Raw genomic sequence first — 22,430 nt, 5'->3', positions numbered from 1 at the left:
CTTACATAATCCTGTTCCCAGCGCCTTGCACATATGGCTTACAGCAACAAAAGCAAACAGTGAGCTTTTTCTATACACTAGGCATTTGTTTTTATACTTTAATTTCATTTATTAACAGCTTGAAGAGACTAAGCTGGGTTGTGAATATGGATTTGAGTCTGAGCTCTTCACCCCAGAGGCTGAGCTAAGGTTCTGATTCTAGTCACATCTCAAAGACATGCTAGGAACAGTTTCCAAGCTCCTGAAAGGTCTTTCATACACAATCTAAAGACCATTGTAAAAGCTTTTCTTGGCTAGAAGATGATTTCTTCATAATCTCTTTTGCCTGTTGCCTCTTCCACAAACATACAGAAACAGAATGAGGCTGTGCAGGTTTTTTCTCTCTAGGGATAAATTTATCATGGCATCTCTTTCAATGGTAAGGCTATGCATGGATTTTAAAAACATTATTTATTTTTAACGTTTATTTATTTTTGAGACAGAGAGAGATAGAGCATGAACGGGGGAGGGTCAGAGAGAGGGAGACACAGAATCGGAAACAGGCTCCAGGCTCTGAGCTGTCAGCACAGAGCCCCACGCGGGGCTCAAACCCACGGACTGTGAGATCATGACCTGAGCCGAAGTCGACCGCTTAACCGACTGAGCCACCCAGGCGCCCCTAAAAACATTATTTAAAAGCCTGATCAGTTTTTCCAGTATCTAATTAATAATGCACATCTAACCTTTAGGTTATTAATTTCTAGCCTGTGCTTCAACATTCCTTTTTAATTAAAAACAAAAATGAAGTCCTAAAAAAAAAAAATTAAGTCTTTTAAACTTAACTGTTAACCTACTTAAGCACTGCCAGAAATTCACTTAATCTTTGTATGTTGTTTTCTCATCTGTAAAATGGTAATAAGATTGTATTATAGAAGTGTTGTGCAGGTTAAAGGAGCTAAGGAGTATACATTACAGAACTGTGTTGGGCATATTGTAAACACTGTGTAAAAAGCCAAACCGGTCTTCTAACAATTGTTAATTTTGGCACCTTCTACACACGTTTGCCAAATAATTGACAAAGGTTCCTGGGGTGCTTTAAATATAAAATGAGAGACTCAATGTCAATAAAGTCTCCAATTTAGGCCAAAGTATGTCTAGCCTGCATGTGTCGGAACCACATAAGCAAATTAACCTATTTCTTAAATAATTTTGGCAAGAGCCTTGGCAACTCCAAATTTAGAAGCGTGACAAGTCATAGGACAGTGAACAGTTGATGTTATATCATGTTTATTTATCCCAGATTATGTTGAAAATAAGAGTATGCTTAATAAAAACTTTTCCCTAGAGTACAGGTTATAAATTCAAAGGCCTAAATCACTCCTCTTTCCCCTACCTACCCCCGCCACCTCCAAATTAAGAATATACCCAGCCTAGGGGTGCCTGGGTGGCTCTGTTGGTTGAGCATCCAACTTCGGCTCAGGTCATGATCTCCCAGTTCGTGAATTCAAGCCCTGCGTCAGGCTCTGTGCTGACAGCTCAGAGACTGGAGGCTGCTTCAGATTCTGTTTTTCTCTCTCTCTCTCTGTCCCTCCCCCGCTGGTGCTCTGTGTCTCTCTCAAAAATGAATGAACATTTAAAAAATTGTTTTTAAAAGATATAGCCAGCCCAGTCCTGTCTTCATTAAATGTCTTTTAAAATCCTGAATAACTAAGCTGTATGTCTGGCCAAACTTGAGCACCTCTAGAGATGAGTGAAGGAATAGCACAACCACTTGGTACACTGGATTATGGCGTGTTAAGTTCTCACGTCACTCTGGGAGGTGGGTGCATGATGGTGAGGAGGAAGAAGAGAAGGCTTCTTTGGGTGTGGACCAGCTACAGTGACAGACCCTGGGGTCTCGTCACTTTGCACCCCCCACAAGAACAGAGAACTTCAACACTATGTACCAGAGATACAAACCACAGGCTGACTGAGAGATCTCTGGGTCTGAGGTCAAGATGCTTTCATTTACATGTTTTGAGCAATCATGATGGAATTCCTGAACCTACCACCATCCTTCAAATATTATCAGCAATATTAGATCACCAAGCTAAATATATTTTATGTGTTAGAACTTGCAAAGACTGTGTCTTCAGATTACCTCCTAAAACGACATGAAGTGAAAATATTTTGGGGGTACAAGTGACATGGGACAAAAGATAAACACTACAAAAGGATATTATTCTGTGACGAGTATTTTTTCCACCCATGTCCTAGTGAACCAATTCACCTCCCCAAGGGAAATCACCAGTTTTTTGGGTCAGTTTTCCAAAAAGACTCTATTTGCATGTAAATATTTTCATATTTACCTCTTTATATATAACACAAGTGGTAGAGCAGTACAACCATTGTCCACACCTTGTTTGCCACTTGACAATTCTTCCTCATCAGTACATGAAAAGTCATGTGAATGTTCAAAGTTAAAGTAATAATTACCAAGGGGCAGCACCATCTACTCTTTACATTTCTGGACAATATTTACAAATCTCTCAGAGTATGTAGGAATAAAGTTATATTCCAAAGGTTTATTTTTCTTTTTTCTTTTTTTTAGTTAGAGAACACACACAAGAGGAGGAGGGGGTTGGGAATGGGGAGAGGGAGAGAGTGGGACAGAGGGAGAGAGAGAATATCCCAAGCAGGCTCAACATTCAGTGTGGAGCCTAACGTGGGGGCTCCATCCCACAACTCTGGGATCATGACCTGAGTTGAAATGAAGAATTGGACGCTCATCTGCCTGAACCACCTAGGCACCCCTTTCCCATTTTCTTAAACTGCCTTTCCTAGCACTCTAAATGTTGGGGGGGTCCCTTGACTTGGCTAGACCAATAACTGCTGAGTTAATGTGGTCTCAAGGGAGGCCAAACTCTGTTACTGGAAACTATCACCAAGCCACCACATTTGCATGAGTTCTGAAGACATCATTAGTATTTCCCTTACCCTACACCTCTACTCCTAGTACTGTAAATCAGTGTTTTCTCTATGGGACAAGATCTCAAGCGTATCTCTCCCTAGTCTATTTCTTCCCAAGCTGCCCCCATTTGGAAATGGATGAGAATTTTATATACATCTAATTAACCCTGGAAAACAAATTCATTATGTGGACAGATCTGTGTTTCAGAGGGAAGACTAGCACCAACATTTTGATATATTCTGCTGCTAACTACCCAGAAACATATACATCCAAATACAAAAATACAAACTTAACCTTCCATTTTTTAAAAACAAATAAAAAATTACTTTCACAGAAATCAGAGGGAACCAACAAGCAGTGGTATATCTGAAATGGCTTCCCTGCCCCCCGATCCCCCGCAACTCCTGGTTTCAGATTCTAGAATTTTGAGATCACAGTGAGGTTAAGATGCCCTTGCTGTTAACCACACGGAACCTATTTTTACACAATTATGCAGGGTTGAACATAAAAGTTCTTTTACTTTCCGTATGTAGGTGTTGAAATTATCTGAATGAGTGGCATGGTTAGGTACTTCCACTGGCATTTGTAGGGCTATCCCCGTAGTTCTGAGATTTTACTACAATCCTGGAAAGGAGGCTGGACAGTAATAGCCAAACTCATCTTAAAAGTCAATGATGCCATTCTGAAAATTTACAGATTATCACTAATAACTTAATTCATAAAAGCAGTTACCACTCATTGGATGTCTCATAACAGGTATAGTTCAAAGCACTTTATGAGTGATAACCTATCTATCCCTCACACATTTCTATCAGGTACATGTTATCATTATCTTCATTTTCCAAGTGGGGAAACTGAGGCTCAGAGGCATTAAGAAGTTGTCCAACAAAACACAACTAAGCAGAAGAGCAGAGGTTTGATCCCAGAACCAAGGTAATCTTGTTCTAGACTATACATCCTTGACTAATACGCTGTCCTACACTAAATTATTTAAAAGGTATTCTGGGCCACCAGGGTGGCTCAGTCAGTTAAGTATCCGACTCATGGTTTCAGCTCAGGTCATGATCTCATGGTTCATGGGGTCATGCCCTGAGTCGGGCTCCATGCGGACAGCTCAGGGCCTGCTTGGGATTCTCTCTCTCCCTCTTTCTGCTTCTTCCCTGCTTGTGTGCACATGCACCCTCTCTCTCAAAATAAACTTAAAAAAAGGTTTTCTGACAGCAAAATCAAGTCCTATAAAAAGTAGCTTACAACTTTGAGTGATTCAGCTTATAAATGACTGAGAGGCATTACTGACACAGAGAAACTCTTCGTGAAACCTTGCCCAAGAAGCAAGCTTGAGAGGTGGAAGAGGGACCATGTGCTTAGCCAATTAGTCTAACTCTAGATGCCACCCCAAGCCCTTACAACTTATTTTAGCGCACCTTCTAGAAAGACTACAAACCTCTCTCGTTTTGGGGCAGAACGGCTCAGCCATGGGAATATGGCATACTCCTCTGGCACAGGAGTGACTTCCATCATAGAAGGTCTGAGGCCTTATGGTGGTCCTATAAAATAAAGTGAAAAAAAATCTTTTTTAAAAGCCATCACTCCATCCTCTGGCGGCTGGTGAATCAACTTTATCTAGGTCAGCATCTTGGTGCCTGCTCCAGAATCAATAGCTCTGGATATGGTGAAGGCAACTATTGGAAAAGCCACTCTGGAATGGTATTTGGCTTTTTTGGCTCTGGGTTGGTGGCAAAATGCTTCCCACCAGGTCTGGTGACTATGACAGGACAACCAAAGTGGACTGTAGGCACAGCTCAACTTTGGGCTCAGGAGGCTGGGTAAACCACTTAAGAAGTCACTATAAAATCCCCAATCATTATAGATGTAGAGGACTGTACAGTGAACCCCATATATATCCATCACCTGGATTCAACAATTCAAATGTTGTCAAGCTTGCCTCATCTGTTAGCTTTTCCATGATTGCAAATCTCAGACTTTGTCATTTTACCCCTCATTAGATGGACCAAAATATGTGTACTTTTCACTGCAATGTCATTATCACATCTGATTAAAATTAATTCCTCAGCACCAACTAATACACAGACCACATGCAAATTTCCTTGATGCCCTCAAAAATGTCCCTTTTTTTTTTTTAATTTTTTTTTTCCAACGTTTTTTATTTATTTTTGGGACAGAGAGAGACAGAGCATGAACGGGGGAGGGGCAGAGAGAGAGAGAGACACAGAATCGGAAACAGGCTCCAGGCTCCGAGCCATCAGCCCAGAGCCCGACGCGGGGCTCGAACTCACGGACCGCGAGATCGTGACCCGGCCGAAGTCGGACGCCTAACCGACTGCGCCACCCAGGCCCTTTTTTTTTTTTTTTAAACAAATGCTTTTTTAGTTTCAAGTTCCAGATGAGGTCCTAAACTTGCATTTGATTGACCTGTCTCTAATGAAAGTAATTTCTGCCCTCTACCCCCAATCTTATTTTTTCATGCCTTTGGCCCACTGAAAAAGCAGCCATTTGTCCTGCTCCACTTTTGGGAATCTCTTTGCCACCCCATTTAGCTTGTTGCTCTACCCATCATAATTAGTTCTGAACTCTCTTAGTTCAACTTTTTGGTAAAACATTTTTGAATCCACAAAGAAGAGGTTAAAATTAACCCAGAGCCAGAGCCAAATCACCCTGCAATTTTCACCCAAAGTTTTCAGAATAAAGCACTTTCTATGTCCTTTATATTGTTCTCAACTTGAACTCATGAGTAATACAGGAAAGAGACTCTTCATCTTTCCTACAGAGGGGAGGGCTGGAGAGGGCCAGACCAAGGGAAAACAGGGGAAGGTAGATCACTTAATGTCTACTTCCGGGGACGGGAGAGAAGGAAACGGCATGGAGAATATACTAGTTCAGTTTATACAGCTGGTGGATCCGCCTACCAAAATTAATGTTACTTTCATCCTGTCACATACCAAACAGGGACACTAGCTGGCACCAAAGCCACCTGGCTCAGTAAGGAGGCCTCCGTGCTTTGCAGGGATGAAAACCTAGCCTGTACTCCTCCCAACCTTTTGTCATGTGTCTCAGGGGAAGGCTAAGTTAACTCCAAAGCAATTCCAGATGGGGTTGAAGAACAGGTCAAATGACTGTTCCAGCCCATATAAGCAGAGGCTTTTCTCTTTTTGTAAAACTAACCAATAAAATGGTGCCACGTACTCCAGCTCTGGCTTGGTATCTGCCTTCCATGAGTCAAGTATTAGCAATATCCCCATTTACAACCATGATCGAGTACAAAAACAGGGCCACAAAAACCTCTAGCAGCTATACCCCAATGTCCACGCAATAGAACCCACACCGTATCTCTGTCCCCCTCTCTTCTATTTCTACCCCTTCTTTGCCTAATCACTCCTCTCTGTTCTGAACTTCTATCTTAAGACAAAACATGTATTAGTTATGCTTTATGTTATGTCATATACATGTGATATTATTAACTATAGTTTTCATTTCCTCTGTCAAGTGGAAGATTTTACATTTTTCACTTTAAATAAAGCTCTTTAACCACTAGCTATATGGCTTAGAGCAAACTGCCGTATCTTTTTGATTTTCCATTTCCAATCATAAAATGTAGTTTATCCACCCATTTATACAGGTATTATGAGGATTAAGTCAATCAAGATGTCCAGACAAATGCCAGCAGCTCGGAAGTGAGGTCTGGGCTGGAGATGGAACAGAGAGCCAGCACCAAGGAGAAGCTGTGGTTGAGGCTGGAGCCTCAGAGCACTCAAGCCTGCAGGGGCAAGTGAAGGGGACAGCCCTGAGGAGGCAATGAAGACTTTAATACTAATATTTCCAATGGTTTCAGGGCTAGGCTGTCGAGATCCAGCAAAGAAAGGAGCAAATGAGAAATACCTTGCTTCACACACCTGCCCACCTATCCGTGGTGTTTCATATAACTTAAGTGTCAGTACATTCAATGAAACATTTAATGACCTAAACTTCAATTGCTATAAATAGCAATACTCCTGTCCAGCATAAAATAAGGCATGATTAATGCTGAAGGAAATGCTGACCAAGGGCAATGGGGGTTTACAATCATAGGGGACAAGAGTGGAGTACATTTTCTTTGATAAGTACAGTAAAGTATATAAGTGTATTTTCTTTATGATTTTCTTTTTTTTAAATGTTTTTATTTATTTATTTTTGACAGAGAGAGAGAGAGAGAGAGAGAGAGAGAGAGAATGTGCACGCGCGCGACAGAGAATCCTAAGCAGGCTCCACGCTATAAGCACATGGGGCTTACGCTTGTAAACTGTGAGATCATGACCTGAGCCACAATCAAGAGTCAGATCCTCAACAGACTAAGCCACCCAGGCGCCCCTTCCTTAGAATTTTCTTAATGACACCTTCTTTTCTGTAGCTTACTTTATGGTAAGACTATAGTACATAATACATATACCAGATAAAATTCACGTTAAATGACTGTTATCAAAGGCTTCTGGTCAACAGTAGACTATTAGTAGTTAAGTTTTGGGGAGGTTAAAAATTATACATGGGCTTTCAACTCAACAGGAGTCAGCACTCCTAGCCCCCATGTTGTTTAAGGGTCAACTGTAATTTGTTACAGCATCAACAGGACACTAATACATATGCTCACATGGTTTAAGATACAGTCAACTGAGTTCTGGTTTCTGCAAGTAATAAAGAAATGACGCTGAAGGCTGTCCCAACTCTTGCTACAGTTAGCAAACCTTCCCAGCTAGGCAAGAGGATTATCATTTCACTTCCCCACTAGCTTAGGACCCCACCTGGCAGAAAGACTCTTGAAGTGACTGATCTGGCTGGCTTTACCGCTTACTCAAGAACTCTATGCCTCTAGGAAAGTCAATCTGATGTCTATGCACCTCAGTTTTTATCTGTTTTCTCATATTCAGAATGAGAAGTAAGTAATACAACCTGCCTTCCAAGGTTGATGTGAAGACTGAATGAGACACATGAAGCAAGTGCTCAGCACTAGCAACTACTGTTCAGGGAAAATCTACTTCTGTACTTGCCACGTGCCAACCTCAGAGCCTGACGTGTGTGTGGACCTCAAGGCAAAGGTGCACAAAAAACTGTGTGAGGCTATCAAACCCGAATACATGCTAAGAGACGTTATGTGTACATACAAACAAAAAACTGCCCATGGTAGAGTGAAGGAGGCAAAATTGTGTTGTGTACTGGCAAGAAAAATGACTTCAAGACTGCCAAGGCACTTTCACACACAGAATAGGGAAAAGCCTAGAAAAAGATGGACTGGTAGGTTGTTTCTGAATCAAGACTCTTAAATCAGCCGTAGGACAGTCATTTGTTAATTTTCTTTTGAAGAAACGCTGAGTTGCAAACAACTTGTCCTACAGCAGAAGCAAACCTAACTGCACATCTCTGAGGAGGCACATGTCCCCAACAGGCCTCAGCATGCAGGAACATGAGTCAATGAATATACTGGCAAAGCAGGGCCAACGGCTACTCATAAGGAGCATGGCTTTGGGGAAATGATTCCACCCACATAACTTAAAAGATATCCAAACAATAATGTGCATGGGAAGAGACAAACTCAGTTTCTGAGAAACCAAATTCAAACAAAAAAACCTCCCAGTCCCTCTTTTCATTACAGCCTGGGCTCTGAGGGAAAGTGGAGGTGTTCTATGTAGGTCTGTCACAGCCACCTTGACGCCCAGAAGCTGTGCTAGCAATTTATCCTACAGGGATGTTCACACAAATACAAAGACAACTGGACACACCAGTGTTAACTGAACCAGTTAATACAAACAGGAAACTGAAAACAAATTTCTCACTTAGAAGGCAACTTAAATAAATCACATACCCAACAATGGAAGAGCGTATAGCTGTTAGGAAGAAAGTGATGGTATCTGACTACACGTATGGAAAGCTAAGAGAGAGATGGTGAAAAGGGAAAACCGCATGTTGTGAACTAGAATAGAATAAAAAGAAAAACTGTTCTTTTTCTAGAATTCCTACAGTCATACAAACGTATTTTCTTTGTGTTAAAGAATATATAAATGTATATAATATGGACTCACAAAATGCTTGATTTAGTTAATAATATCTCTTTTTTTTAGTTAATGGTACATCTCGACGATTTTTCTAGATCAGGACATAAAAATCTATTTGTTTAAAGTGCTAAATAGAAAGCCACAGGTAGGCCAGTATATTTATTATACAAAAAATGGGTAATTAAAAAGGGTACAACCAGTATCTCTGCATGAGCTACCTTGTACACAGTTCTCAAAAAAACAAGAAAAGGAACTGTTTCGGTCAAAGGCCACGCACTTTTGAAGTTTAATAGATCTTACCAAGATAACAACAACAATAGATCTGCTTTTCAAAGGGCTATAGCAAGGCATACACCCACTGGAAACATAGGAGGGTGTCACTTTCTACCATATGCTCTCCTCCACCATTTTCATTTTATTCCATTACAAACATGCATTACTCTTTAAATGCTTTAAAACACAAGACTGTTGGATAGCATTTTAGTTTTAGCACATATTACAACACCAGAGACAATTTAAATTAAAAATCTGAAAAGTATACAAACAGGTGAAGATGGCAAAAAAAAAAAAAAAAAAAAAAAAAAGGGCCAAGTCACCAACTGATTAAATCAGAAGGGTTATTTATATCCTAGGAAACATGCATAATTTTAAGATCAACAGGATTAAGAATGAACCTTCTAAATTTCTAGGAGTATATATGTGTGTAGGTGTACACACACATATTTGTGAACAGCACTGTCATGAGCATGTTTATAAGTGAAGGATCAAATCCTAGAAGACTTGGGTCAAGGGTTCTTATCTGGAAAAGAAAGGTAGGGCACACGGGGAAAGCAAGATAGTATTTAAAACTGCAGTGGGTAGAAGTAGAGGAAATTCTGATGTGAATGGCAACAAATTATGCCACGACGGAGTCTGCTCTATTAATCAAAAGAAACTGAAACCTTCTAAATTTGGACAAAGGTCATTAAGATCCCACCATTGCTCTGATCTAATGAGTGCTTATGGTGCTACAGAAAAGGAGAAAACCCAATGATGTTTATATCCCAATGAGGAGGCAATACTGCTCAATAAATAGCTAACAGTTTCCCTTCTTATTCTGGACTTTTCATGAGGTCTTGCTAAACAGAGGATGCAGAGCAGTAGCCCAAGAACAAAATCTCGACTCCGACACAGGTGGTGAGTAACAATCTCTTTGGGTCTCAGTTTTCTCATCTGTATGAGATGCTTTCCAGTGCTGTGATAATTAGCAATACTAGGAACATGTTACGACTATAAAAGCAGCTTTGTTTTGCTGTAAAGTATCATGGACACCACTCTAGGTCAACGTATGTAGCTTTACAAGATCCTGTTTGCAACTTCACGACATTCCACAGGATGGCTGTCAACCACTGCTTTAGGCTGCTCACTCAGGAAACAATATACATATATCCTGGTATGTGTCTAGAAAAATTTGGTGCTTTTATTCTTAGGACTGCAAACTGCAAAAGGGAAAGGCTGGTTGGAAAGACATGCATACTTTAAACCTTAATAAGAAGTCAGACTGCCTTTTAAGAAGAGTTCTAACAATCTCTACCAGCAATAACTATGTGAGTTAATTATCCAGGACCTAACAGCACCTAACATGTGGGAGGAGCTTAATATTTTATTTCACTTCAGAATTACACAGAAATAACAACTTCATGTTTATAATCATTTATAAACATTAATAACTCACTGGGGAATCGCTTCTTGGCCTTTTGGCTAAGATCAAGTGTAATAACTCACTGGGGAGAGGGAAATGGGCAGGGATACTAAGCACAAAGGCAATGGAAGAAACTACCACAAAGGTGACCAGATATATGTCAAAGATCATTGGCATCGATGACAAAAGGAACTAGGAAAAAATTACATCAAATTACAGGAAGAGCTGAGGTCTTCTACAAGAGCTTTTTTTTTTTTTTTAATTTTATTTATTTTTTTTTAATTTACATCCAAGTTAGTTAGCATATAGTGCAATAATGATATCAGGAGTAGATTCCAGTGATTCATCCCCTATGTATAACACCCAGTGCTCATCACAAATGTCATCCTTAATGCCCCTTGCCCATTTAGCCCATTCCCTGACCCACAGCCCCTCTGGCAACCTTCAGTTTGTTCTCTGTATATAACAGTCTCTTTGTCCCTCTCCCTATTTTTACATTATTTTTGCTTCCCTTCCCTTATGTTCATCTGTTCTGTATCTTAAATTCCACATATGAGCAGAATCATATATTTGTCTTTCTATGACTTCACTTAGCATAATACCCTCTAGTTCGATCCGTGTAACTGCAAACGGCAAGATTTCATTCTTTTTGACTGCCAAGTAATACTCCATTGTACATATATACCACTTCTTCTTTATCCATTCATCTGTCAAAGGACATTTGGGCTCTTTGCATACTTTGGCTATTGTCAAAAGTGCTGCTATAAACTTTGGGGGCACATGTGGCCCCTTCAAAATAGCACAACTGTATCCTTTGGATAAATACCTAGTAGTGTAATGCTGGGTCATAGGGTAGTTCTATCTTTAATTTTTTTTTAATTTTTTTTAACATTTGAGAGACAGAGAGCATGAGCATGGGAGGGGCAGCGAGAGGAGGAGACAGAATCTGAAGGAGGTTCTGGGCTCTGAGCTGTCAGCACAGAGCCTGACGCGGGGCTAGAACTCACAGACAGCGAGATCATGACCTGAGCCGAAGTCAGACACTTAACCGACTGAGCCACCCAGGTGCCCCTATCTTTAATTTTTTGAGGAACATCCTTACTCTTTTCCAGAGAGGCTGTACCAGTTTGCATTCCCACCAGCAGTACAAAAGGGTTCCTCTTTCTCCAGGTCCTCGCCAACATGTGTTGTTGCCTGGGTTGTTAATATTAGCCATTCTGACTGGTGTGAGGTGGTATCTCATTGTAGTTTTAATTTGTATTTCCTTGATGATGAGTGATGTTGAGCATTTTTTCATGTGTCTCTTAGCCATCTGGATATCTTCTTTGGAAAAGTGTCTATTCATGTCTTTTGCCCATTTCTTCACTGGATTATTTCTTGGGTTTTGAGTTGGGATCAATTCTTTGGAGATTTTGGATACTAACCCTTTATCTGATATGTCATTTGTAAATATCTTCTCCCATTCCCTTGGTTGCCTTTTAGTTTTGCTGATTGTTTCCTTCCCTGTGCAGAAGCTTTTTATCTTGATGAGGTCCCAATAGTTCATTTTTGCTTTTGTTCCCCTTGCCTCCAGAGACGTGTTAAGTAAGAAGTTGCTGCAGCCAAGGTCAGAGGTTTTTGCCTGGTTTCTTCAAGGATTTTGATGGCTTCCTGTCTTACGTTTAGGTCTTTCATCCATTTTGAGTTAATTTTTGTGTATGGTGTAAGAAAGTGGTCCAGGTTCATTTTTCTACATGTCACTGTCCAGTTTTCCCAGCACCACTTGCTGAAGAGACTGTCTACATTCCACTGAATATTATTTCTGCTTTGTCAAAGATTAGGCAGCCATACACATCTGTGGGTCCACTTCTGCGTTCTCTATTCTGTTCTATTGATCTGAGTGTCTGTTTTTGTGCCAGTACCATACTGTCTTGATGATTACAGCTTTGTAATACATCTTGAAGTGCGGGATTGTGATGCCTCCAGCTTTGGTTTTCAGGATTGCTTTGGCTATTCAGGGACTTTTCTGGTTCCATACAAATTTTAAGATTGTTCTAGCTCTGTGAAGAATGCCAGTGTTATTTTGATAGCAATTGTGTTAAATATGTAGATTGCTTTGGATAGTATTGATATTTTAACACTATTTGTTCTTCCAATCCATAAGCATGGAATATTTTTCCATTTTTTTGTGTCTTCAATTTCTTTCATAAGCTTGCTATAGTTTTCAGTGTATAGATTTTTTACCTCCTTGGTTAGGTTTATTTCTAGGTATTTTATGGGTTTTGGTGCAATTGTAAATGGGATTGATTCCTTAATTTCTTTTTGTTGCTTCATTATTGATGTATAGAAATGAAACCAATTTCTGTGCATTGATTTTATATCCTGCGACTGCTGAATTCATGGATCAGTTCTAGCAGTTTTTGGTGGAATCTTTTGGGTTTTCCATATAGAGTATTATGTTGTCTGCAAAGAGTGAAAGTTTGACTTCCTCCTTGCTGTATCAGATGCCTTTTATTCTTTTGTGTTGTCTGATTGTTGAGGCTAGGACTTCCAAATACTATGTTGAATAACAGTGGTGAGAGTGGACATATCTGTCCTTCTCTGACCTTAGGGGGAAAGTGCTCAGTTTTTCCCCATTGAGAATGATATTAGTGGTGGGTCTTTCATATATGGCTTTTAAGATCTTGAGGTATGATCCCTTTATCCCTACCTTCCTGAGGTTTTTTTTATCAAGAAAGGATGCTACACTTTGTCAAATGCTATCTCTGCATCTATTGAGAGGATTATATTGTTCTTGTCCTTTTATTGATAGGATATATCACATTGCTTGTTTTGCAGATATTGAAACAGCCCTGCATCTCAGGTATAAATCCCACTTGCTCATGATGAATAATTTTTTTAATGTATTGTTGGATCTGGTTGGCTAGTATCTTGTTGAGAATTTTTGCATCCATGCTTCATCAGGGAAATTAGTCTGTAGTTCTACTTTTTAGTGGAATCTTTGTTTGGTTTTGGAATCAAGGTAATGATGGCTTCATAGAATGAGTTTGGAAGTTTTCCTTCCATTTCTATTTTGTGGAACAACTTCAAAAAAATAGGTGTTAACTCTTCTTTAAATGTTTGGGAGAATTCCCCTGGAAAGACGTGGACTCTTGTTTTTGGAAAACTTTTGATTACTAATTTGATTTCTTTACTGGTTACGGGTCTGTTCAAATTTTCTATTTCTTCTTGTTTCAGTTTTGGTAGCTTATGTTTCTAGGAATTTGTTCATTTCTTTCACATTGCCCAATTTCTTGATGTATAATTGCTCACAATATTCTCTTATTGTTTGTATTTCTGCGGTGTTGGTTGTGATATCTCCTCTTTCATTCTTGATTTCATTTATTTGGGTCCTTTTTTCTTTTTGATCAAAGTGGCTAGGGGGTTATCAATTTTTTTAATTCTCTCAAAGAACCAGCTCCTGGTTTCACTGACCTGTTCTACGGTTTCTTTTGGTTTTGTTAGCATTGATTTCTGTTCTAATCTTTATTATTTCCCATCTTCTGCTGGTTTGGGGTTTTATTAGCTGTTCTTTTTCCAGCTCTTCAAGGTTTAAGGTTAACTTGTGTATCTGACACCCTTCTTCCTTCTTTAGGAAGGCCTGGATTGCTTCCTGGATATACTTCCCTCTTATGACTGCCTTTGCTGCATCCCACAGGTTTTGAGTTGTGGTGTTATCATTTTCATTGGCTTCCATGTACTTTTTAATTTCCTTTTGAACTTCTTGGTTAGCCCATTCATTCTTTACTAGGATGTTCTTTAGTCTCCAAGTATTTGTTGTCTTCCAGATTTTTTCTTGTGGTTGATTTCAAGTTTCATAGTGTTGTGGTCTAAAATATGCATGGTATGATCTCAGTCTTTTTGTACTTGTTGAGGGCTGATTTGTGTTCTAATATGTGACATATTCTGGAGAATACTCGAGAAGAATGTATATTCTGCTGCTTCAGGATGCAATGTTCTGAATAATATCTGCTAAGTCCATCTGGTCCAGTGTGTCATTCAAAGCTGTTGCTTCCTTGCTGATTTTCTGTTTAGGTGATCTGTCCGTTGCTGTAAGTAGGGTATTGAAGTCCCCTACTATTATGGTATTATTATCAATGAGTTTCTGTATGTTTCTGATTAACTGATTTATAAATTTGGGGGCTCCAACATTTGGAGCACAAATGTTTACAGTGGTTAGATCTTCTTGGTGGATAGACTCCTTAATCATGATAAAATGCCCTTCTTTATCTTGTTAGTCTTCATTTTAAAATCTAGATTGTCTGATATAAGTATGGCTACTATGGCTTTCTTTCGGCAACCACTAGCATGATAGATGATTCTCCATCCCCTTACTTTCAATCTGCAGGTGTCTTTAGGTCTAAAATGGGTTGCTTATAAACAACATATAGATGGATTTTCTTTTCTTATCCATTCTGTTACCCTATGTCTTTTGATTGGAGCATTCAGTCCATTGATATTTAGAGTGAGTACTGAAAGATATGAATTTATTGCCATTATGTTGCCTGTAGAGTTGGGAGTTTCTGGTGGTGATCTCAGGTCATTTCTAGTCTTTGTTGCTTTTTTGTTTTGTTTTGTTTCATCTTTTCTCCCCTCAGAGAGTTCCCCCCTAAAATTTCTTACAGGGCCGGTTTAGTGGTAACAAACTCCTTTAGTTTTTGTTTGGGAATTTTTTTTTATCTCTCCTTCTATTTTGAATGACAGCCTTGATGGATAAAGAATTCTTGGCTACATATTTTTCTGATTCAGCACAATAAATATATCCTGCCACTCCTTTATGGCCTGCCAAGTTCTGTAGATAGGTCCGTTACAAATCTGATCTGTCTTTCCTTGTAGGTTAAGGACTCTTTTTCCCTTGCTGCTTTCATGATTCTTTCCTTGTCTGTGTATTTTGTGAATTTGACTATGATATGCCTTGTTGATGATTGGGTTTTGTTGAATCTAAAGGGGGTTCTCTGTGCTTCCTGGATTTGGATGTCTATGTCTTTCCCCAGGTTAGTAAAGTTTTCTGCTATGATTTGCTCACATAAGCCTTCTACCCCTTTTTCTCTCTCTTCATCTTCTAGTACCCCTATGATTTGGATGTTACTCCTTTTTAATGAGTCACTGAGTTCTCTAATTCTTATATCATGCTCTTTTGCCTTAGTTTCCCTCTTTTGTTCTGCTTCATTATTCTACATAAATTTGTCTTCTATATCGCTGATACGCTGTTCTGCTTCTTTCATCCTTGCCCTTGTGACATCAATTCGAGATTGCATCTCAGTTATAGCATTTCTAATTTTGTCCTGACTAGATGTTACTTCTTTTGTCTCTGCAGAAAGGGATTCTATGCTTTTTTCAACCCTAGCTAGCATTCTTATTATTATGATTCTAAATTCTGGTTCAGACATCTTGCTTGTATCTGTGCTGATTAAGTCCCTGACTGTCATTTCTTCCTGGTCTTTCTTTTGGGGTGAATTTTGTCATTTTGGAGGAAGAAAAAGAATTAATAAAATAAAAATTGAAAAATTAAAAACACCACAAAATCAAATAAAGAACTGAAGATCCTAGGTGTGTTTTGGTCTAGTTGTTGAAAGAAGCTGGACAGAATAGAGAAAAAAGGGAGGAAAAGAAAAAAAAGGAAAAAAGGAAAACGTTTGAAAATTTAAAAACATAAATACAATAAAAAAGAATAAAATGGAATGACGAAGTAAAATAGAAGTAAAAAATTTACAAAAAAGTAAAAGTATAGTAGAAAAAATTAAAGAAAAATTTTTATTAATATGGAAAATAAAAATAAATTTTTCTCTTTATGTATTCAAGAACAAGAGAAGAAAAAAATTCAATAGACGGACCAACAGAATGAAATATGATTGGAATTATGTCCAGTTTCTCTTGGAAGTCAAACTATGAAGCACTTTATGGTCTTAAACTAAGCAGGCAGAGACGTGTGGTGTTCCTCTAGAGCACAGTTGGCACAGTTGGATGGGGTTTGGTATAATGGCTCTGTTCTCCACTAGATGGTGCTGAGTTTACCAGGGTGGATCATTTGTGGTGCATGCACAGGAAGGGTGAAAATGGTGTCACCCAGCTACCCAGTCTCTAGTATCAGAACTCTGTGCTCTCCCCAACAGGCAATCAAGCGCCCCTCCTTTGTCTCCAGCTTCCGTCCACTCCCCTCTTCTACACTGTCCGTGACCAAGCCGTCAATCAGCCTGCCAGGTGGCACCTCCCTCCTGAGCTTTATCTCAAATGGAGCTGTGTTTCCAAACCCCTCACTTCTGAGGGCCCTGTGGCTTTGACCCACTCCAATCCTCTGGGGGAGGGTCTCACCGAGCAATGGCCAGGTGCCAGCCTGCCCCAGAAAAACTTCAGATCGTGTAGCAGCAGCATTCCAGGGATTATGGTAAATCACAACACACATCCGGTGCCAGGCTTCACCTTTAACATCCTTGTTCCAACACCAGCAAATGTAGCTGTTCTCCGGGGTCCACTGGGACCTTTGCCTGCGGGGAGGCCGCACAACCTCTACCAAATGTCCTCTCAACAAGGGAACCACTTCTCCTCATGTGGCCTGAGGACCCCTCAGACCCTGCTGTCTGCTCCTAGGAATTCACCTTTCCCACTACAGCTCCAACAGGTATCAAGCTGCGGAGTTTCAGACTCTGCACTCCCCTGTTTATAGTGTCTTAACGGTATTTAAACCCTCTTCTTTGTATTTTCTCCTTTCTCCCTTTCTTGTTAAGCCCCTTAGAGGTGTTTCCACTCTTTCTCTTTCTCTCCAGCTGCTTTCGGGGGGACTGCTTTTCCTGTATTCTCTCCCCCACCCCAGTCTCCATCATCTCTCCGCAAGCAAAATCAGCTCTCTACCCTCTACGGCTTCTCTCTCCCCTAGTTCACTTCTGTGTGCCATGCAACTGCCAAGTTCTGTGCTTCAAGTTGTGCAGCCTGTTGTGTTAATCCTCAGATCAGTTTTTAGGTGTGCAAAATAGTTTGGTGTTGATCTAGCTGCATTTCAGGGATGAGAGAGGCAAAAAAACCTTCCATGCTGCTCTGCCATCTTGGCCCCTCCCAAACAAAGAGCTTATTAGGACATTCCTTCTCCCCAGGCTGTATTGTTAACTCAGCCTTGTGGGTCTGAGCTGGTACTAATCACCACTGTGTGACAACCCTAAGCGAGTGCTCCCAGAGAGTAGTGGATGCTTTGTTTCCAGCACTTTTCTGATCATGTCTTTGTTTCTGTTCTATTTTCTGGGAGTCGTCTGGAAACCAGCTTTGCAGGAGACACACTGGAGAGAAGGAGGGATGTGAGGGAAGTGGTTGACAGAGAACAGAGGGTGGTTCAAAGCACACACAGGTATGACCTGAGGATGGACTCTCCATGCAGGGGTGACCCAGAGCCATGGCACTGACTGCCAGGTTGAGGCAGTACCATGGGTATGATCAACTTAGGAATTTTCCAAGCAGGGAAGGAAGAGCTGAGGTGGGGTGAGAGTGTGGGGTTAGAAGACATCCAAGGGGGGTAATTTAATCTTGAATTACAAAGTGTGAGGTATCTCTGGGACCCTGTCCTGTATCTAGTGGCCAGTGGGATCTGAAGGGGGAAGGCACAGCTGGGAAGTCTGTGTGTGAAGGGTGGGTGAGGTCACAGGCTCTGGATGCTAACTGGACTTCAAACTCCATGGATCCCACTTACTAGAGAGTAATGACCAATATCTTTGAGTTTTAAGTCTCTTCAACCATAAACTGAGAAAATTACACTTGTACGTGATGAACAGGATTAAGGGATTTGTGGCACTTGGTAATAACCCCCAAATTGGAAGCTTATCAGCATTTTTAATAAGAGAAGGGATATGAAGCGAGGCAGTAATAAGGGAACTAGGTTGCGGAGCAGAATGAGGAAACTCTCGGGAACATGGGTATAGCTGCCCCTGCTTCCTGGACAGGTGGGCAGGAAGACGGTAAAGGCTGGGCACACAAGTAACTGATGAGAGGGAGGGGGAAGGAACATGGTAAGTTATGCCTAATAGCTTCTGTTTTTTTCATAAAGAAGTAATACTCTCAACTAAGAGTGAAGGAGAGGGGCAGGAAGCAGTCAGGGTTTGAAATAGCTGCTCACGGGCATGGAAAAAGGGCTAAGGGAGGGCTTCCTGTGAAATCCTTTACCAGAAGCCCCGTTAGTACCGATAAAAATCCACGCCATGCCCCAGAAGTTCAAAGACTGGTGATATAATGGACAGCAGAGCACACCTCAACCTCCGGGTCAGTCCTTGGCAGGGGCCCGTTCAAACAATATTACACCATGACCTCAAGGGGGGAAGCCCAGGGCTTTGGGAGGGGGAAATAAACTGACATAATCCCTTACCACTGTGTTTACAGCGGGACTTTCCTGATGAGTAAGCAAGCAAGCATCACAGCCACATTACTCAAACCTTTCCCTGACGTAGTGAAAAAAGAACGCTAAGAAGAGGGAGGCTATCAACTCAAGAACCAATCCAGCACCCTCATTTTGCAGATGAGGACACTCAGTGACAAAAGAGTTTGGGGGCAAAGCCAGGGAACAATTCTGGACGTTCTCACTTCTAAGCCGGGGCTTCTCCCACTGCATTCTCCACCAGAACCTAACTGGGGGCCTCAAACGTAACAGGCTAACATGTTAACGGCATTTTGCAGAAAACATCTGGCAGTAGGAATCACACCCTGTTTTTCATCTCAAATTTTTTATTGTATTTTTCTTAATTGTTTAAAAAAAAAAAATCCTTATCTGCATAACATTCCTGATAAAAGCCACTATTAGAAAGTAAGAATCTCATCTTTGTCCTTCACAGATGTTTGCTAGCCCCAGCTCGAGATAGTTCCGATAGCTATAGCAGTTTAATGGGTCCTACTAATCTGCATCTTAAAAAACAAACAAACAAAAAAACAAACAAAAACTTAATAGAACGTGGGCATCTTTCCAAATAGCGTACCCACATATAGAGAATTCAATTCCTTTCAGTAACTATCAGGATTGATGGTGAAGAGAAGAGTCATGTATGGAACTGTTGGAGTCCTCTACCCATGTGTACCAGGCACGACATGGAGAGTCAGTAGTTCGGGGTGACAGGTATACGCTACACACACAAGAGTTTGCATCACAGAAGAACCCCCAAATTATGAATCTCGGAGCATCTCCCTTGTGAGATCCTTTTAAAGTATAAACAGCCTCTCAACAGTCTCTTAAGACAGACAGAAAGATCAAATTCCTTCCCTAGTTCAAAGGGACCACGGAATGACCGTCAAGGAGTGAAACAAGTCCCATTCTTAACCATGTTTTATCCCGAACTGTCAAATGACCTGTGGCTCTGACAACAAGAACCTCCATCAAGGTAGAAGAAATGGATCAATCAAACCCAGTTCCATCAGAAGGCATGAGGCACTGAAAAAACTTACTGTGGACGAACCTCCCACAAGTTCTCAGTACTTGTAGAACGCCATTTGTAACTGGTTTGTGAAGAGCGTTGTGCCTGAAGCCCAGGACCCAGGGCAAGGGAAGAGTGAAGAAACCTGTCACCGTGTAGGAAGAATAGGAAAATGACAAAACCAACACATTCTTCTGGTATGTAAATTCTAGACCATCCATTTTGCTTTCCACAGCTGCCCTAATCATAAGCACAAGATATTATTTTCACTTTAAATATTTGCTAAGGCATTTCTTTGCATGTCTGAGAAAGAGATGCATGACTGCACACACCCCAAAAATACTTGGAGCCACTCCCCTCCCCACCTGTCTGCTGTCCTGCTCTCTCCATGTCAGCCACACCCAGGATTCCCCTTCTCTCAGGCCCAGGCTTTCAACTTTTCACAGGCTGGAACACAGCTGGAGAGAAAAAAATTACTTTCAGAAGACAATGAGCTTGGGGCACCTGGGTGGCTCGGTCAGTTAAGCGTCCAACTCTTGGTTTCAGCTCAGGTCACAATCTCACAGCTTGTGAGTTCAACCCCCACACGGGGCTCTGCGGTGACAGTGTGGAGCCTGCTTGGGATTCTCTCTCTCTCTTCTTCTCTCTCTGCCCTTCCCTAACTCATGCTGTCTCTCTCAAAATAAATAAATAAACTTAAAAAAAAAAAGAGGACAATGAGCTTATTTTCTTAAAAGAGCTTCTAGTCCATCATACTCCTTTAAGGGTGTATTCCATTTTTAGGGTAGAAATCTAACATTTTAAAAACCACCATAAAATCAGAGCCTGCTGTCACTCTTAACCTTAATGGCCTCTAAGGTAGGCATGGCTGATAAGCCAGGCTGGTGGTGGTTTTCTCTATGCTGGGCACTTTTTCTATGGACGGCAGAGAAAATGACGTGTTTTAGTTCTGCCATCTATTAAGTAAGAATAGCCACACTACTCCTTCCTGATTCTTTATCACAAGTTTCTGTTAGGGATATTAAAACAATCCTACTTAATCCTCTGATGACCACTTTAGGACAAGGATATTTTTTCTAAGATAATGTGCCGACAAAGTGACAGCAGTAAGCAAAAATATGTTTCTAGATCAGTCCCTGTAGAAGAATCCGTATGTAGTGCAGAGAGAAAGAGCCTAAGTAATGGTGGGGCTCAACCTGGATTTAAGAGAGGGCAACGGGCTGCTGATTTGGCTGAGGATAAACAGAGCCAAGAGAAAACCTCATAATCCAGGGCTCCTGTCCCCGTGGCTATCACCCACTGGGTGGCTTTGCAGAGTGTTGCAATTTTGTCACCCAAGCTGAGGCTGGGTGGGTGGCTATGGGAACCTCAAGCTACAAACAGCACAGTCACTCACTCACCATTCTGTGTCTGAGGCCATCACCCAGAGAACGCATCAGGTGCCTGCCTGAACACACCAAGGTTTACCTTAAATACACGAAGGCCATTACTCATAAGGTAAAAAGTACCGATTCTCCTCTCCTATGACATAAACCTACTCACAGTGACTCAGGTACATACCCAAGCTTGGTTAACTGGCCCAGCTAGTGGCAGCATTATTCAGAAACACTGTCCAATAGCAGTATAATACAAGCCACTTAGTCATTTTACGTTTTCTAACACATTAAAAAAAAGTAAAAGAAATAAGTAAAATTAGCTTTAGTATCTTATCTAGCCCAATAAATCCAAAATGTCATCATTGCAATATGTCATCAACATAAAACTTCAGATTTCTTCTAAATGATATTCCCTTAAGAGAAAGTCTCTTCTATTGTTACCAAATAATGTTAACTACAGACCCACCCAACCAACATGCCACAAGCACAATAATGGCACCCAAGTACTGGGAAGGTAGTACGTGCTAGATAAAAGGCACTTGCTAGACTCTGAATTTCCAAGGTAAGAGCAAGGAGTCAGGTTATCCCCACTTCACATAAAAGAAAACAGGTATCAGAAGGCGTTAAGGTTACACAGCTAAGGAGTGCTACGACGGAATGAAACCACATAGAAGGGCAACGCTTGTTCTCTTTCTCTTCTCCATCACCCCAACTGCTTTCTTGAAAGAGCCAGTATGGGAAACATCTACATTTGCTATATATATGTAAGGAAAATATCTGGCAAACACCACAGTTACACCATCTAAGTAACAAATTAATCCAAGGCTTAACGCCCAAGTCAGACATTTCTTTCCAGCACCATCTTTGATACTTAATAAATTTGGATTAGTCTGAATACGGAGTTTTATACTCTGCTATACTTTTTTTTTTTAAGTAGGCCCCACACCCAATGTGGGACTTGAACTCACCACCCTGAAGTCAAGAGTTCCATGCGCTCTCTACTGA

General features: G+C 40.8%; 1 protein-coding gene and 2 long non-coding RNA genes across 6 annotated transcripts in view; 2 read left to right on the top strand and 1 right to left on the bottom strand.

Annotated features, from left to right (window-relative positions):
* The window catches only part of LOC132663444 (uncharacterized), a 37,173-nt gene extending 30,103 nt beyond the window's left edge, over positions 1–7,070 (top strand). For all 3 annotated transcript variants that reach the window (XR_009603051.3, XR_013551756.2, XR_009603050.3), the window contains exons 3-4: positions 3,745–3,862; positions 6,567–7,070. This is a non-coding gene — a long non-coding RNA (uncharacterized LOC132663444). The remainder of the gene's footprint in view (positions 1–3,744; positions 3,863–6,566) is intronic.
* The window catches only part of MTAP (methylthioadenosine phosphorylase), a 48,451-nt gene that overhangs the window by 9,978 nt on the left and 16,043 nt on the right, over positions 1–22,430 (bottom strand). For both annotated transcript variants that reach the window (XM_060609672.3, XM_060609671.3), the window contains exon 5: positions 4,374–4,476. In XM_060609672.3, the coding sequence (XP_060465655.1) occupies positions 4,374–4,476 (103 nt within the window). The remainder of the gene's footprint in view (positions 1–4,373; positions 4,477–22,430) is intronic.
* LOC145713025 (uncharacterized) lies at positions 9,299–20,758 on the top strand. The gene is made up of 2 exons (XR_014135953.1): positions 9,299–10,146; positions 19,028–20,758. It is a non-coding gene; the product is annotated as an uncharacterized LOC145713025 (long non-coding RNA).

The sequence above is a fragment of the Panthera onca genome, chromosome D4, assembly GCF_046562875.1.
Source record: "Panthera onca isolate mPanOnc1 chromosome D4, mPanOnc1 haplotype 2, whole genome shotgun sequence".
Taxonomy (NCBI): domain Eukaryota; kingdom Metazoa; phylum Chordata; class Mammalia; order Carnivora; family Felidae; genus Panthera; species Panthera onca.
This window is presented reverse-complemented; position numbering and strand designations above follow the sequence as displayed.